The sequence below is a fragment of the Ruditapes philippinarum genome, unplaced genomic scaffold (genome assembly GCF_026571515.1).
Source record: "Ruditapes philippinarum isolate M1 unplaced genomic scaffold, ASM2657151v2 ctg7063_1_1_1_1, whole genome shotgun sequence".
Classification (NCBI taxonomy): Eukaryota; Metazoa; Mollusca; class Bivalvia; order Venerida; family Veneridae; genus Ruditapes; species Ruditapes philippinarum.
In genome coordinates, this window is record NW_026860818.1 from 57,901 (window position 1) to 73,242 (window position 15,342).

The 15,342-nt window shown below is 31.3% G+C and overlaps 2 protein-coding genes across 3 annotated transcripts; both read left to right on the top strand.

Moving 5' to 3' along the window:
- The first annotated feature begins 2,105 nt into the window (after window positions 1-2,105).
- On the top strand, window positions 2,106-8,520 carry LOC132713469 (calcyphosin-like protein). Of its 2 annotated transcripts, none has more exons than XM_060696081.1 (2): window positions 2,106-2,479; window positions 7,503-8,520. In XM_060696081.1, the coding sequence occupies exons 1-2, from the start codon at window positions 2,116-2,118 to the stop codon at window positions 7,742-7,744; spliced, it is 606 nt and encodes a 201-aa protein (XP_060552064.1). In that variant the 5' UTR covers window positions 2,106-2,115; the 3' UTR covers window positions 7,745-8,520. The 2 variants fall into 2 exon arrangements, with proteins under 2 accessions (XP_060552064.1, XP_060552063.1); XM_060696080.1 differs by lacking the exon at window positions 2,106-2,479 and adding an exon at window positions 5,212-6,308 and having other exon boundaries at window positions 7,503-8,510.
- A 3,766-nt stretch (window positions 8,521-12,286) lies between these two features.
- LOC132713470 (calcyphosin-like protein) lies at window positions 12,287-15,117 on the top strand. The gene is made up of 2 exons (XM_060696082.1): window positions 12,287-12,922; window positions 14,882-15,117. The coding sequence occupies exons 1-2, from the start codon at window positions 12,559-12,561 to the stop codon at window positions 15,115-15,117; spliced, it is 600 nt and encodes a 199-aa protein (XP_060552065.1). The 5' UTR covers window positions 12,287-12,558.
- Window positions 15,118-15,342: the final 225 nt, after the last annotated feature.

Consider the following 15,342-nt stretch of genomic DNA (forward strand, 5'->3'; position numbering starts at 1 on the left):
CTTGTAACATAGAAAATATCTTTGATATTTTCACGATTGATTATTGCTTATTGATTAACAATCAAAACGCAAGCTGTTCTACAGCAAAAATAGATCGTTTGATTGTACGATGAAATTTCTAAACTTCTTCTTAGTGTTTCTTTAAATGAATTTAAATGTTAAGCGTTAAGATACTAACAAATGCAGCTATTATCATAGAACTAATATTTTTACTTCAAACTGTTGAACTAACCATCCCTTTGACACTAAATGAGTAGCAAGATATCAGTTATAAAGCCTAAAACAACGGAATATTTATCTCAATAAGTAATATTGTGAATGGTTGCTATGACATTGTAACTTTTGTACAAGTGCAAGTGGCATTGTTATTTACGTATTAGTAAAATAGAATTAAAATATCAAATAAAAACAGAACTATTATCAAGTTGAGGTGAGAAGACATTTTGCTATGTCAGTAAAAAAGCATACGTAATGATAAATATTAAATTACACCAAATGTATATCAACAACTGATTAACTACTTATCGGTAGGCGTAAATTCTAATATAATTATCATACCATACTTCATATAAAAAGATAATATTCTACTTTTATATAGGATGCATTTGCAAAATATGTTATTTAGCTGAAAAGGTTGTAATGTAGTTGTATCATATTACTCTTTAATTTCAGATGCCGAGTCTGTTTCCTATTAAACCACATCTCAAAGCCAATCAGCATTCTTCTTCGGTTTAATTTTTCCGATATTTTAGGATATTTAAGAACACCCCGCGTCAAATATATTTTTATGTGGTTATTTTTTTTTAAAGTATCTTTTAGAATCAAAATATAAAGTTTAGACATATTTCAAAATGGTTTTAATTATGCCTGACACCTGGATGATGTTAAGATAATACGTAAGATGTTACTTTAATATGATTTATACCGGAAAATGGGAATTTTATCAATTAAATACGATATCAAGACTTTCAGCGATAATAGAAGATTTTGGCAACCTCATGTCATTGTGTTCATGCATTTTAAACGTATACATCCAATCAAACAAAGATATATAAGCTTTGTTTATTTAACAAACGTAAACCAAAATCACAATAACTCTTGCTGTATAATACTTCGGATTGTGATATCCATAAACTTATATATATTGAATTTTTGAAATACACTTGTATATAACATTATATTGTTATTAAATTGACATTTCATTAAATTAGAAAAATGGTAAACAACAACAACTATCATAATTAGGATGTTGATAAATACGAAGTTATTATGCAATATATTTTGAAGACATTGCATTTCACGATGTTTTTCAAGCTCAACTTTAAACAACGAAATGATTTTTAAAATAAAAGCACGCAGCTATGGTATACTGACCTGAAAAATGGAAAGAAGATAATTATAAAGGTGTATAAAGAAACCGCGTTTGGAGTATAAAGTACTTAAACTAAACCATAAGTTTATCAATTCTTTTCATATTCGTTTGTAAGTTAACAAATACTCGTTGTAGAAAATCTAAACATTAGTGTTATTGGTATCTTAGTATTTACCACAATGCCCTACTAATCTGAGTATTTACCATAATGTCTAGCTGGTTGATCAGGTAATATCATTAACTTGTTTTCCTTGTTATACTGGATTATCGACATAGTATACCTTCAAACTTGTACAACCATTTCTAATATATTAAAGATATTCTACCTTTGAACACTTAATTTCAAAGATCTTTTTATGAGATTGGATTTCCATGAAAGTTATTCTTCAGAATTAAAATATAAGTTTCAGAATTTTAACGATGATCTCTTTTTAATTAGAAATGGCACCTGACTGCCGCACTTTCAGAAATATTTTGCTTTGGAATATACGTCAAGTATTTTGTTGAAGATTCATTTCTGCTTAAGATCAGTTGAATTGTAAATGAGAATTTGTAAAGCTATTTATAATGAATACGTATTGGATCATATATTCAGCAGTGATGGACAATGCCAGAAAGAATAGGTTATGCTCATTGGAAATATGAACAACTCACTTATACATTTTTAAAAAAAAACAGACTGAGCAAAACGTGGCCAGAAAAGAGTCGCAAAACATTTGACATTATATTATTCAAACTTAGCAATGGAATATACTGCAATTAATAAGTTACTTGAGCAAATTCGTAATTGTTGCTTATTACAAAATGTTAGTGGAATTAAACGTCTGTCAGTGATTTTCAGAATGATGGATACTGATTATAACAAACGCATATCTTTCCAAGAATTTTGTAAAGGTTTAAATATTTTTGGTATTGCATTGGTGCAACATGATGCACAGATATTATTTGATGCATTTGATAAAAATAAGGATAACCAAATTGACTGCATGGAACTAGTGTCCAAGTTACGACCTCCGATGACAAAAGGGAGAATAGAAGTTATCAATCAAGCTTTTGACTTACTTGATGCAAATAAGGATGGAATTCTAAACATTGATGATTTAAAAGGTAGGTAAATATTTTATTGAACTTAAGGAAATAACTTATTTTAAGATTGCAAATACTTCGTTTATAAATTCAATATAGACAATTTCTGACAACATACATTAGAAGAAAATACCAAAAGCATGTTTGTTCAAATGTTACAATTATACAAAATTAGTAATACCTGTAAAAGTTGGTAAGATACGAAATACATGTTACCTGCAGAATTGTTTAAATATAACCGGAAACTAAATAATGATTCTTACATGTGTAGGTATCCAATAGTAGAGGCAACCATATTTCTTGACAGCATGAATAATTTGAACTGTTTGAGCACTTTAATTATGGATGGTTATCTAGCAACTTTGTCCGACCCGGCCGTTAGTCGAAAATTGTTGTTGTTAATTAAAACTTGAAACTTACTATATGATATAAGAAGCAATTCCGTTAAATAAAAAAGTATGTAAAAATATTATCAATTTAGACACCATCTTCTTTTTTAATACAAAGAGTAGAACTATTAATGATATCTAAAAAGAAATAATGTTACAAATTATTGTTATTAAATTGTGTATGCATTTTCTATACCGAGAATCTTCTTGAAAAAGAAAATTAATTGATTCAAATGAAACTAAATCTGTTTAAAAAAGAAATTGATTCAATAACAAAATTGAATTAAAATTCAATTAAGCGTTAAGCTGAAATTTCACGGTAAACTAAAAGTATTTGCAAGTAAGGTGATGGTCTGTATCTAACTGATCTGCAAGCGTTATCTACTTAAAGTGATATTCAACATTTAGAACAAAACATTGAAGGAATTGGGAAAAACATCACTTTTGTTTATAAAAATATGTATGGCATACATATAACAGACACTTTTGGTAATAATCCGTATCTATCACTGCCAAGCCTTATACATGTATAACATTAAATATTGCATCATTTTGGGACAAACACAAGTGGTATAACAAAAAATAATGATATCGTATACTTCAAATGTTTGAAAGAAACAGGACAAGCTAATTTTCGCATCTGGCATGTTGAGTTCATATGTTCATTTTAAACATTTCCCTCTCTATTTATTGAAGAATTGAAATAGTTTGATATTAATGGAAAGAAATTCGCTATTCGTGCAGATATTTTTTGAAACTATCTCGAAAATGATGGATTTTACAGATAACTGAACTTCTACTTATGTAAGAATCAATTTACAAGCAATATGTATTCATTTCGAAATTGCTTCAAACCCCCTTTAGCATGCTTTGTTGCTCCAGAAGGTTTTAATCATGTACAAAATGTATTGGTGGATAAAAAATAGTTATATTTCGAGTTTAATATCTATAAATATTTATGATATTCATATGTCTCAAGGTAATAGATCTTTCTGAATATCTTGTTCAGTATTTAAGCATCTGATATATAAAATTTCATTGTTCAGCGGTGTAAAATATAGCTAAAGTGGTACTACCTCTGCTGCTGCTGTTATTGTTGCTTTAGAGAGTTCAATCATCAATGATACATCATTTATAATATGTGCACGATTAAGAATATAGTGAAGGACCATGGCCTATACGCTTATAAATAATTAAAATATGCCTTTATAATGTTTTTTTCCTTTATATGCGTTTATAGATGAGGATGGATGGAATATGGATCTATGTTTTATTTGCGCTTATAGAACGAAATGACTGAGTATGCACCTGCTTTTAGAAAACGGAAGAACATTTCCTTGAAATAATGCAATTCATATTAGTATTACCTTGAGAAAATAGAATATAATACAATAAACGAACAACATATGAACACTTGATGCACATACTTTTTGTATTATTCTATATTTATAAATTTTCGTGCATGTATGATTTTCTTTTGCTTTGTGTCTTATCTATAGCTGTGTCATAATGAAAATATATTGTCTACAAAAGATGTTATTCTAGTATACCTTGAAAATTCTGTTTTGGACTTTCAAAAAAAATAAAAAGAAATAATAATAATAAAATAAAACAAAGATTGAAAATAGAGAGAGAGAAAAGGACTATTAAGTATGCGTTCAATTTTGTCGTAAAAATGTACTGTAAAAAGGGATGTGCGCTTTTTTCTGGTAACTTTTCCCTGTAAGAAAAAAATATGTGCGCTCTTATTTGTATGCAATGTGTGGTACTTCAGCGCATACATTTTTTTATTCTCGAGGTTGTACAGTGTTTTAAATTGTCACTTATTTACTTCTTAGACAAAATCTTTATTCTATTTATTGTGTATGTCAACACAGATGTCACCAACGTATATGGTTTCATTAGAAAAGGAAAACATTATTAATCATTCGAATACAATACTGAGTTCTTTCGAATGTTCAATAGAAAAGTATTGTACTCAATAATGTTTTATCACATAATAACATTTTGATTTACAATTTGACAAAACATTGTTTATCAGAGTAGAATATTGATTTGATATGGATGTATTGGACTCAGTAAATGAAAACTAGGCCATATGGAGTAAAATATTGATTTTTTATGGACTTTTTCGACTCGAAAATGAAATCGAAGTTAAATTAAGAAGGTTTAATCATATGTTGCATATTCTGTTTCTTCATGAGAAGACTCAAATTCGAAATTGTGTTGATTACAAAAGTATAAGACAATTTAAGTCACAAACATTAATTTGTTAATTTTCTTAAATTGTATATTGAAATCGCCACCTTTGTTAAGTGATGCTTCACTAAATATTCAATGTGTTCCCAGAAAAAAACATGAGCATTCAAATGAAACGAATCAATTGTTGTTTGTTTCTTGACAATGAATTGGTGTTCTTTAGTACAGTTTATGCAGTGTCCGATAGTGAATAAGCTATATGTCATCGTAGAATATATAATCAAAGCTGTTACACTTCACAAACTAGATACGTCATCAATATATATGCGATATAGATGAATTTGTAATTTTAAAAGAACATCGTTAGATCATCTATCAATATATCATGATTACAACTACCCTTAACCTCTCTTGAAACGGCCTGAAAAACCAATATCAGCTCTTACATTTTCACTGTTTTATTGTGCTTTGATTTATTGTCTTTTTACCTGCTGTTTAAAGAAACGCGATCATTGCACCAATCGTAAATTGTATTGGTCTCAAATTACTCACTGTTCTATCTTAAATCAAGCTTCGTGAGGGAAACGGTTATTGATGAATGAAGCTGGTATTGAGGGTGCTGTATACACATTCTGTCATGTGACAGAAATTAGTGAAACATTCTGTCGGAGTGTTTAGTTAGTACACGAATAACAGTTATAATTGATATCAAAAATACAAGTACAAGTATGACAATCAAAATATTATCAAGGCAAAGTTATTCGTTGGCATATTTCATTTTTCTTGGATTTACTTTATCTACAAAGTATAGTCTTATGGAATAAATTATTATTGTATATTAGTAAATGTATATTTCACTATACTAAAATCAATTCATACAATGTATAAAAAAGCTAAAATTGAACATAAAAATGTGTTGGAACTTCTTAACAAATTGAGAGATCAATGTTTATTAAAAGGTGTTGGTGGATTAAAATCACTAGCTGTTGCTTTCAGAAGAATGGATACAGATTTTTCAAACTGTCTGTCCTACCAGGAGCTTGAACAAGGAATGAATTTATATGGAGTTGAATTTGATAAAAGCGATCTCCGATTGTTATTTGATTCATTTGACAGGGATAGAAATAAAAAGATAGACTTTCTAGAGCTTATTGCTAAACTCAGACCTCCTATGTCAAAACTTAGAATCGATGTCATAAACCAAGCATTCGATTTGTTAGATGCAAACAAAGATGGTGTTTTAAAATTGGAGGATTTGAAGAGTGAGTAACATAAACATTGATTTTATGTGCACTTTTAAAAAAAAATGTTCGAATAAACATATGTATGATTAAATATTTCTTGCTCATTAGACAGACATGTTATCATCTTTGTGTTCTCATTTTCTTTTGTAAGAAGGATTGAAATTTTGGTAAAAAGAGCTCTTGATCTCAAAGCAATTAAAATAGAAATGAACATTGACAAGAAACAGATACAAGAACTTTTTCTAAAAATAATCAATAAAAATCAATTAAACCAGACAGGAAACCCTTGTAGTGAAATTGATTAATCTGGGTTGTTTAAGGGAAATCATGTTATCACTTCAGGACTGAAGTGTTATGTTTATAAATGAAGTGTACAATGTACTCTTTATAATCAATATTTTCTCTATCGACGTGTTCATTTTTACTATAATATCTTAGTTATAGGGTCTTTACTTCAGAAAAGGTTTATTTAAGTCTATAAAGTATGCTATTATATATGTAAAACCTATTATTTACTTGCTTTTTAACTCATTTTATTCCTTTTGTTTATTTTTGTGTTCCTATTTTTGTTTGCAAATATATAGGGCTAAGAGTTACAATAAATGCACGTGTATGCCGTTTTAGTTTCGAACTGCAGCTAACGTTATGTAATAATATGAATTAATGCTTTCACTGCTTTTAAATAAAAAAAATGTCTCCTTTAAACATTTGCTTTTAAGTACAAAATATGTTTCAATTATCAGACATGCGAAATTCCTTTAAAAACCTGGAAACAAAACGCAAATAAAGTTAAATACTGCAGCTAAGGTAAAATAATTAAATCTCAGTTAGGTTACATTTAGTACGTTCATTCAATTACATCATTGTTAAAGAATTTTATTTAGTTGCATACAATTAACCAAAAGTTGCTTAATTGAATGTTTAACAGTAATAGCACCCTGTTATTGTTTCGTCTCCTGGTTTTAGTTGGTTAGCTTTGTGCAAGTGGCTCCGTGTTACTTTCTTTTGTTGAGGCTTGGTTCACAGAATACCGACTTTTTCTTGGTGATTTTTTGTCATATTTGTTTTAACTTATATTGTACAGTTGTTTATGTTAGATTTTGTACAATGTGCCACTTTGGTCACTCCATTAACGACATAATCTATTTTAGAAAAATCAAATGCCATTTCATATACAAGTGTATTTTTCTTCATATTTATGTATCATTTCAGTCGTCTATTCTACAAACGCAAAAAGACATCCAAAGTTTGTATCCGGTGAATGGACCGAAGAACAGGTGCTCCGGAACTTCTTGGACAGTATTGATACACCTGGAAATCCAGATGGTAAAGTAACACGCGAGGAATTCATGAACTATTATGCTGGGGTCAGTTCAACAGTGGATGATGACAGCTATTTCGATCTTATGATGCGGGCATGTTATGGCATGCCAAATAAAGGCTCATGCAAATAACGAAGAAACATAAATGTTTAGTTATTGTTTTTTGTCCAAAATATATGTTATAAAATGATTTATTACATGTTGTATGTGTAGACATTGCTAACAATTGGTGTTTATACAGAAACACATGGTGAAGGAAAACAGAACATTTGCAAAATGAAAGGTGAAAACACTCTTTTAGACATAATGGATATACGTTCAGGTTCCACTAACATTTTTTTTACTTATCTAGCGCATTGATGTTTATCAGTCATAAATCAATCATTGAATCACAAATAGTATAAACCGATTATAAATGTTAAAGGGACGTTGAACCTCAGTCTTTAGAAAGGGAATAAAATATGTATTTTATAAAGTAGTAAAAATGGATTTAGAACATTTAAGATGTTGGTTGAAGAAACAAGCGTTTCAATATAAATATTAAGTTTTGATAAAGAAAGAAAAAGGTAAACTTTTGTAATATTTAAAATATTTTGACTTTCATTTAAAAAATACTAAATCACTTTAAAAATACTTATTGCAAAAATGCAAAATATGCAAAGCATGGTTCAGGTTTATGGCCGAAGAGTAAGTTATTATAAAAAAATAGTTTGAAACATAAAAGAAGAAAGAAGCGTTTGATGATAAAAATGATATCATTTTATGATTAATGGGTTTTTATTGAATAGTTGCAGCAATTAAATAATAGACTTCGTAAACACTGACGTTTAAAATAAATTAATATGGGAATATTATGTTTTATTATTACCCCTCACTTTTATCGTAATGTTAATTTCCCATAGGCCTCTGGGATTTATTCTTTATGTTAATGCAATTGTACAACGTGACTAAGACTTTTGTACTGTTACATAGGTAACAGTATTTCTAACAGTATAAAATCTGGTCACGTGGTCTATTTTCTAAATAAAATGAAATAAAATGGCCGCCATTTTTCTCTAGATTCATTCTTATTTTTGACGATAGGGCCTAGGGAATCACCAAAGTAACAATGACTCTCATAAAATTTAGTTCTTTGCAGTCCCTAGAGTTCTTTTCGCGTATAAAATATCTTTTTGTTAAATAATCAAAAAGTAAACATCCGTTTTCAACGGAAGTAATTGTAATGAAAATAATTTTGTGTCAAACTGGAACATGCAGACGATTAAAGCATGCAACAAAGGATTATTTAACAAATTTAACCAGTGAAACGTTACAGATAGAGTTGGTGGACAGACATTTGTAGGACATCGTTATTTTGTAACTGCACGTTGTCAAAAACCATGCGAAGAATATTCTGGATACAGAAGGATCAGATTTGATAGATCATAACCTTATAAATGAGTGAGTGTTTTGTTTTCGAAATAAAACACAGTTTATTGTAGGTTTATGACTGGTAGATATCATCACTTGCTTAAAGAATAAAAGAAAAACAGCTTCTCAAGTAGGCCTACAGTACACTAAAAAACTTTGTACGGACAGTTAAGTCATTGCTACTCTTGGTTTATTTTGTTACAGCTAGAATTAAAAATTCAGATCATCACAGTATTTGTTCGGGGTAATAAAAAAAAATAATATATGGGTTTGTGTGTAACAGTAAAAATATCACCCCTCGTAAAAATAATGTTACCCTCGGCTACGCCACAAACCCATGTGTTATTTATATACTATTATGTGAGTGCTATATTGTATAAATTATTATTGCATAAATGCTTCAATTTATTTTCAATTCCAATTTCTATACATTCATAGATAATAGTATTAGCACTAACATCTATTTGTAACGTGAAAACATGTTTTACACATACAAGATATATCATGGCCGTGAAGTACGCGGGGTAACGGGCTAGCAGTCTAGCGGGCTAATAGTGTGAACTGAGCGGGTTAGCAATCTAGCGGGATAATAGTGTGAACAGGGCGGGCTAGCAGTTTAGCGGGCTAACAGTGTGAACTTGGCGGGATAGCAGTCTAGCGGTCTAGCAGTGTGAAATGGGCGGGATGGCGGGCCAGCGGATTTAACTCGAAAATTAACTGATTCAACATGAAAACGTTATGATACATATCCTAGCAGTGTGAAGTGGGCGGGCTACCAGTGTAGCGGGATAGCAGTGCTGTGCGGGCTGGCGGGCCAGCTGGCTAAACTTTAAAACTTAATTGAATGAACATGAAAACGTTATGATACATTTTCTAGCGGTTTTAAGTGGGCGGGCTAACAGTGTAGCGGTCTAGCAGTGTGAACTGAGCGGGCTGGCGGGCCAAACTTTATTACTTAATTGAATCAACATAAAAACGCTATGAAACATTTCCTAGCAGTGTAAAGTGGGTGGGCTAACAGTGTAGCAGGCTAACAGTGTGAACTGGGCGGGGTAGCAGTCTAGCGGGTTAACAGTGTGAACTGGGCGGGCTAGCAGTCTAGCAGTGTAAAATGGGCGGGCTGGCGGGAAAGCAAGCTAAACTTTAATACTTAATTGAATCCACATTAAAACCTCATGATACATTTCCTAAAAGTGTGAAGTGGGCGGGCTGACAGTGTAGCGGAATAGCACTGTGAACTGGGCGGTCCACCGGGCTAAACTCTAAAACTTAACTGATTCAACATGAAAACGTTATGATACATTACCTGGCAGTGTGAAGTGGGTGGGCTAACAGTGTAGCGGGATAGCTAGGTTTTAATGTGGATTCAATTAAGTATTAAAGTTTTGACCGCTGGCCCGCCAGCCCGCCCATTTCACACTGCTAGCCCGCTACACTGTTAGCACGCCCACTTCACACTGCTAGAAAATGTTTCATAACGTTTTCATGTTGATTCAATTATGTATTAAAGTTTAGCCCGCCGGCCCGTCAGCCCGCTCAGTTCACACTGCTAGCCCGCTACACTGTTAGCACCCCACTTCACACTGCTAGGAAAGGTATCATAACGTTTTCATGTTGATTCAATTAAGTATTAAAGTTTATCCCGCTGGCCAGCCAGTTCGCTCAGTTCACACTGCTAGCCCGCTACACTGTTAGCCCGCCCACTTCACACTGCTAGGATATGTATCATATCGTTTTCATGTTGAATCAGTTAAGTTTTAGAGTTTAGCCTGCTGGCCCGCCAGCCCGTCCAGTTCACACTGCTAGACTGCTAGCCCGCCCAGTTCACACTGTTAACCCGCTAGACTGCTACCCCGCCCAGTTCACACTGTTAGCCTGCTAGACTGCTAGCCCGCCCAGTTCACACTGTTATCCCGCTAGACTGCTAGCCCGCTCAGTTCACACTGTTAGTCCGCTAGACTGCTAGCCCGTTATCCCGCGTACTTCACGGCCATAGATATATCCGATATCATGCAATATGTATAAAGACCTTAAGGTATCAATATTATTTCAAAAGCTCATATATTATGTTGTAAAGTATTTCTGATGTATATTGGAGACATAAATCCAAGTTGTCGTAATTGTTAATATTTTATGGCATTACGCTAAATGCGAGTTTCGAATTCATAAAGCAAACGCACAAGAACGCTCTTTGTCAAATGAAACACTGAAAACATTAAAAAGGATTGCTCTTCCTACAAGCAACGTCAATAAGTAAGTTAATCATTTTATCATCATGTAAAATAGACAATTTATCACTAAAACCCCATTTCCTTTTAAGTTTGTTTGGTTGTCTACAAATAAAACATGGGGATCCTTCGAGATCATTGATTCCAACACTTTTAATTTTGAAGATTATGAATATGTTTTCTTTATGCACACATTTTTAGATTTGAACAATATTGAACAATAACCTAATAAAAAATTGCAAACATTTACTTACTAAGGGAGAATATAATGATAATGATACAATGATACAAGAGTATTTCATAACGTGTTGAAAGTTATAAAAAACAATACAAAGGTTTCTTTAGGATTTAAAGTATATCTATCGTCTCTCATTACTGTAACAAAGTGTTATTACCTATTTGACTTAAAGAGGCACTATAGATAGCTAAATCAATAAGGATGCACGATTGAATTATAGCTGAAGCTATCATGGGAATTGAGTATGGTAATCTGTAGAAGTATATAAATGGTAAAAGATGAACATCGTTACGTTGTTATTGTAAATTTATTAAATCGATCATGTTTCATTTTACTGATGCATATTAATAAAGTAAGTTAAAATAATAAAAAAATAACTATAGTTAAATAGTGTTATATGAAACAAACTACAATTATTATAAATTAAGTCAGTGAGTGGCTTGACTTTCTGATGGGAAAAGGCTTTTAAGTTCACACTGGCGCTATATATTGATGACACAATTCGATATCATTTGCATTTAAGGAAACCATGAAATAACCCTGTTGCCTGATAAAAAGGATAATACATCTACAATATGATTGTCGCACTTATTACATTATTATCTAGTTGTCATCACTTCACGATAATTGGCTTTTATATTTAATCTGGAGAAGTAAGCAAATAACTAAGATAATTCATAGCGAAAGGAGAGAAATTATATTGCAAAAAATAATCTAAATAACGGAAATATTTGTTAAAACAATAATCAATATTAGACAGAAAAGCATTCATTTATATAGAACTGAGCGCTAGTAATGACTGCTTTTTACTGATACTCTAACTTCGCGCTACTAGTGACAGCTTTTTACTGATACTCTTGTTCTGTTTGCATTTGTATGAGACTAAAAGGCTAAAACTATTTCTCCATAATAAAAATGCTATTTGTGGCAGTTCATGTTACAAAGCAGTAAATGAAACAGAATATTTCAAAGATTTCAAAGATTTAGTATTGTTAGGGACATGTTTATAGAAGGACTCATTTGACTGCTGTGCAATTTTACAATTTAATTTAATCACTGTGGATAGAAACATGGAAAACGAAAACGTAAAGCAAATACTGACGCAAATAAAAGATCAGTGTTTACTCAAAGGAGTTGGTGGAATAAAAGGGCTTGCAGTTCTTTTTCGCAGAATGGACGAAGATTTTTCAAAGCGTCTGTGTTTCATTGAGTTTTGTCAAGGGTTACAAACTTACGACCTTCATGTAGAAGAAAAAGATATAAATCTTTTGTTTCAGGTCTTTGATAGGAATAAAAGTAATGAAATCGACTTCATGGAATTCATATCAAAACTTCAACCGGCCATGTCACCCAATCGTGTTGAAGTAGTCAATCAGGCGTTTGGACTACTTGACGTAAATAACGATGGTGTCTTGAAAATGGAAGATCTAAAAGGTATGTTTTATGTTTTTAATCAATTAATTATTCAATCAGTTTTTCTTGTTTTGATTACCAGTAAGAAATGCACATTTCCTGCTGAAAGCATGGTATCTTACTCCTTTTTAAGGGAAAGGATAACTTTAGATAAATTGTTTTATATGGTCTTTTTAGCGAGGTTAAATTTGTAAATAGAAACATTTCTCGTGTGACTTTGTTCCCGTTATGTGTCTAATCGATCAATATTTACGACGCACTGCGGTTCGATATAACAGTAAATTCAATAAATCAGATATTTCTTAAAAAAACAAATATATCAAAATCAAATAAATCTGGATAGGGAATGGATATCATCAGTTTCATAAGGTTTAAATGAACAAACTATAGTCTACATAGATCAGCAAAAGAAGCCTTCATTTATAAATTTATAAAAGCAAGTAAAGAAGAATGATAGTTTTAGATGTACATGAAGTATTCCACTCAAATCGATAGACTTATGAACAGCGTAAAACTGCTTAAAATTCGAAAAATTCGCTGGTTTGTTTGTCGTGCATGTGTGAATATCAAAAGAGATGAACACACTTTTTATTTACTTTTAGTAATTAAATACAAAGAACTTGTCGAAGCTATTATTTACACCGTTGTCAACGTGATGATTTCAAATTGAAAAATGAAATCTGCATTAAATGTTGCGTGCACATTCATGTAATAATAAATGGAGCATTTAAAATGAATTACTTAAAATAGATGATGGTCAATGCGTTATCAAAATAATCAGAACAATTTCAATACAGAATCACTCTGTTTAACAGCTATTGATTATTAAGGAAACAATTTCATTAACAGTTCTGTTGTCTGAAGTTTATTGCAATAATAATCATTAAGCACAAAGGTGATGATATTTTAATTAATAATCACCAATGGAACAATTGAACCCAGTGTTAAAATTGCACGAGCTACACGATCGATCTTGTAAATTGAACATATTTTTGTCCATATTTACCATACGATTTCCACCTTTCATAAATTCATTATTAGATAAGTATAATTTTAGTTACAATAACGTATTAAACGGATACTCGTCATATTAGATTGGGTGGACATCAAACATATTTGTATTTTGAACTTATATTGCAAGCTGAGGATAGGGGGATATATAGATTTGAGTTGTCTGTCCGGTTATTCGAACATTTTTCTGTCTGTCCGTATGTTCTTTATGTTAATCCGTCCTACCAACATTTTAAGAACTTCCTTTAGATATTACTTTGGCATATTCTCCCATAAACCAGGAAAAAAGACAACTTAAAAAAGGCTTTTTATTTGTCTTTGTTCTTTTCATCAACTACGATTGTGCAAGGAATGAACTTTTCCAGTTACAAACCTAAAACTTATGTTGCGATATCTCATTGAAAACAAGTGTAGTGACCAATAACCATAAGTTTAAGTTACAGCCCTTTGCAATTTTTTATACATAACTTTTTGTCTGAGACAAAACTGAAATACCCTTTGAGATATCCATTTTGATACTTCAAAAAGATAGATATCATTTCACAAAAATGAAGTGCTAAATTATGAATCATTACTCTTCATGGTTATATTATTAAGTTATTGCTCTTTCAAGTTTTCTGACATATTTTGTCACAAATAAATATAATATTTAAGTAAAGACGCGGTCCCTAAAAATCTATATTTATAATTCTCTATTGGATATGATTAAGTTATTACATGTACTCACATAAATTTTATGTCTTAAACAGTATTGGAGATATCAAGTTGAAGCTTCTAGGACGGATATATCCATTTAGCAAAGATTTTGCCTCTCATAATGTTAAAAAAGAAGGGTGATAAAACATTTTCGATATTTTTTTCTTTTTCTACCGGGCTTATAACAAATAAACCATACGCCATGTAAAATTTAAAGTGTTTCTTGATTTGAGACTTTCATTTCATAGTATTCTTGTACTTTATATGTTTCAGTTGTTTATTCAAGAAACGCAAAAAAGCATCCAAAGTTTGTTTCTGGAGAATGGACAGAAGAACAAGTACTACAGCACTTCTTGAATAGTATAGATAGTCCCGGTAATCCAGATGGCAAGGTGACACGTGAAGAGTTCATGAACTACTATGCGGGAGTCAGTTCTACAGTAGATGACGACAGCTACTTCGATCTCATGATGCGAGCATGTTATGGCCTTCCGAATAGGGGTACATAAGGGGGGAAGGGGGGTAAATTAAAGGCTTCATATTAAAGAGACTCTACTGAGGTCAAAAACCTAAAAACATACATTAGCATTTTTTTTACATAAATGAACTAGGAAACTTTAAACAGAAATATATGCAAAGATAGTTAAGAAATATACTTTAAAATTAATTGAAAATCGTAGTTTTATGCTTTTCTTAGCCTATTTTGAGAAAAAAGCGTTTAAACGCTTTTCATT

Coding starts and splice junctions, on each gene's coding strand:
- LOC132713469 (XM_060696080.1), top strand. CDS start 5,927: ATGTATAAAAAAGCTAAAATTGAACATAAAAATGTGTTGGAACTTCTT. Junction 6,309..7,502: donor AAAATTGGAGGATTTGAAGA/GTGAGTAACATA, acceptor GTATCATTTCAG/TCGTCTATTCTACAAACGCA.
- LOC132713470 (XM_060696082.1), top strand. CDS start 12,559: ATGGAAAACGAAAACGTAAAGCAAATACTGACGCAAATAAAAGATCAG. Junction 12,923..14,881: donor GAAAATGGAAGATCTAAAAG/GTATGTTTTATG, acceptor TATATGTTTCAG/TTGTTTATTCAAGAAACGCA.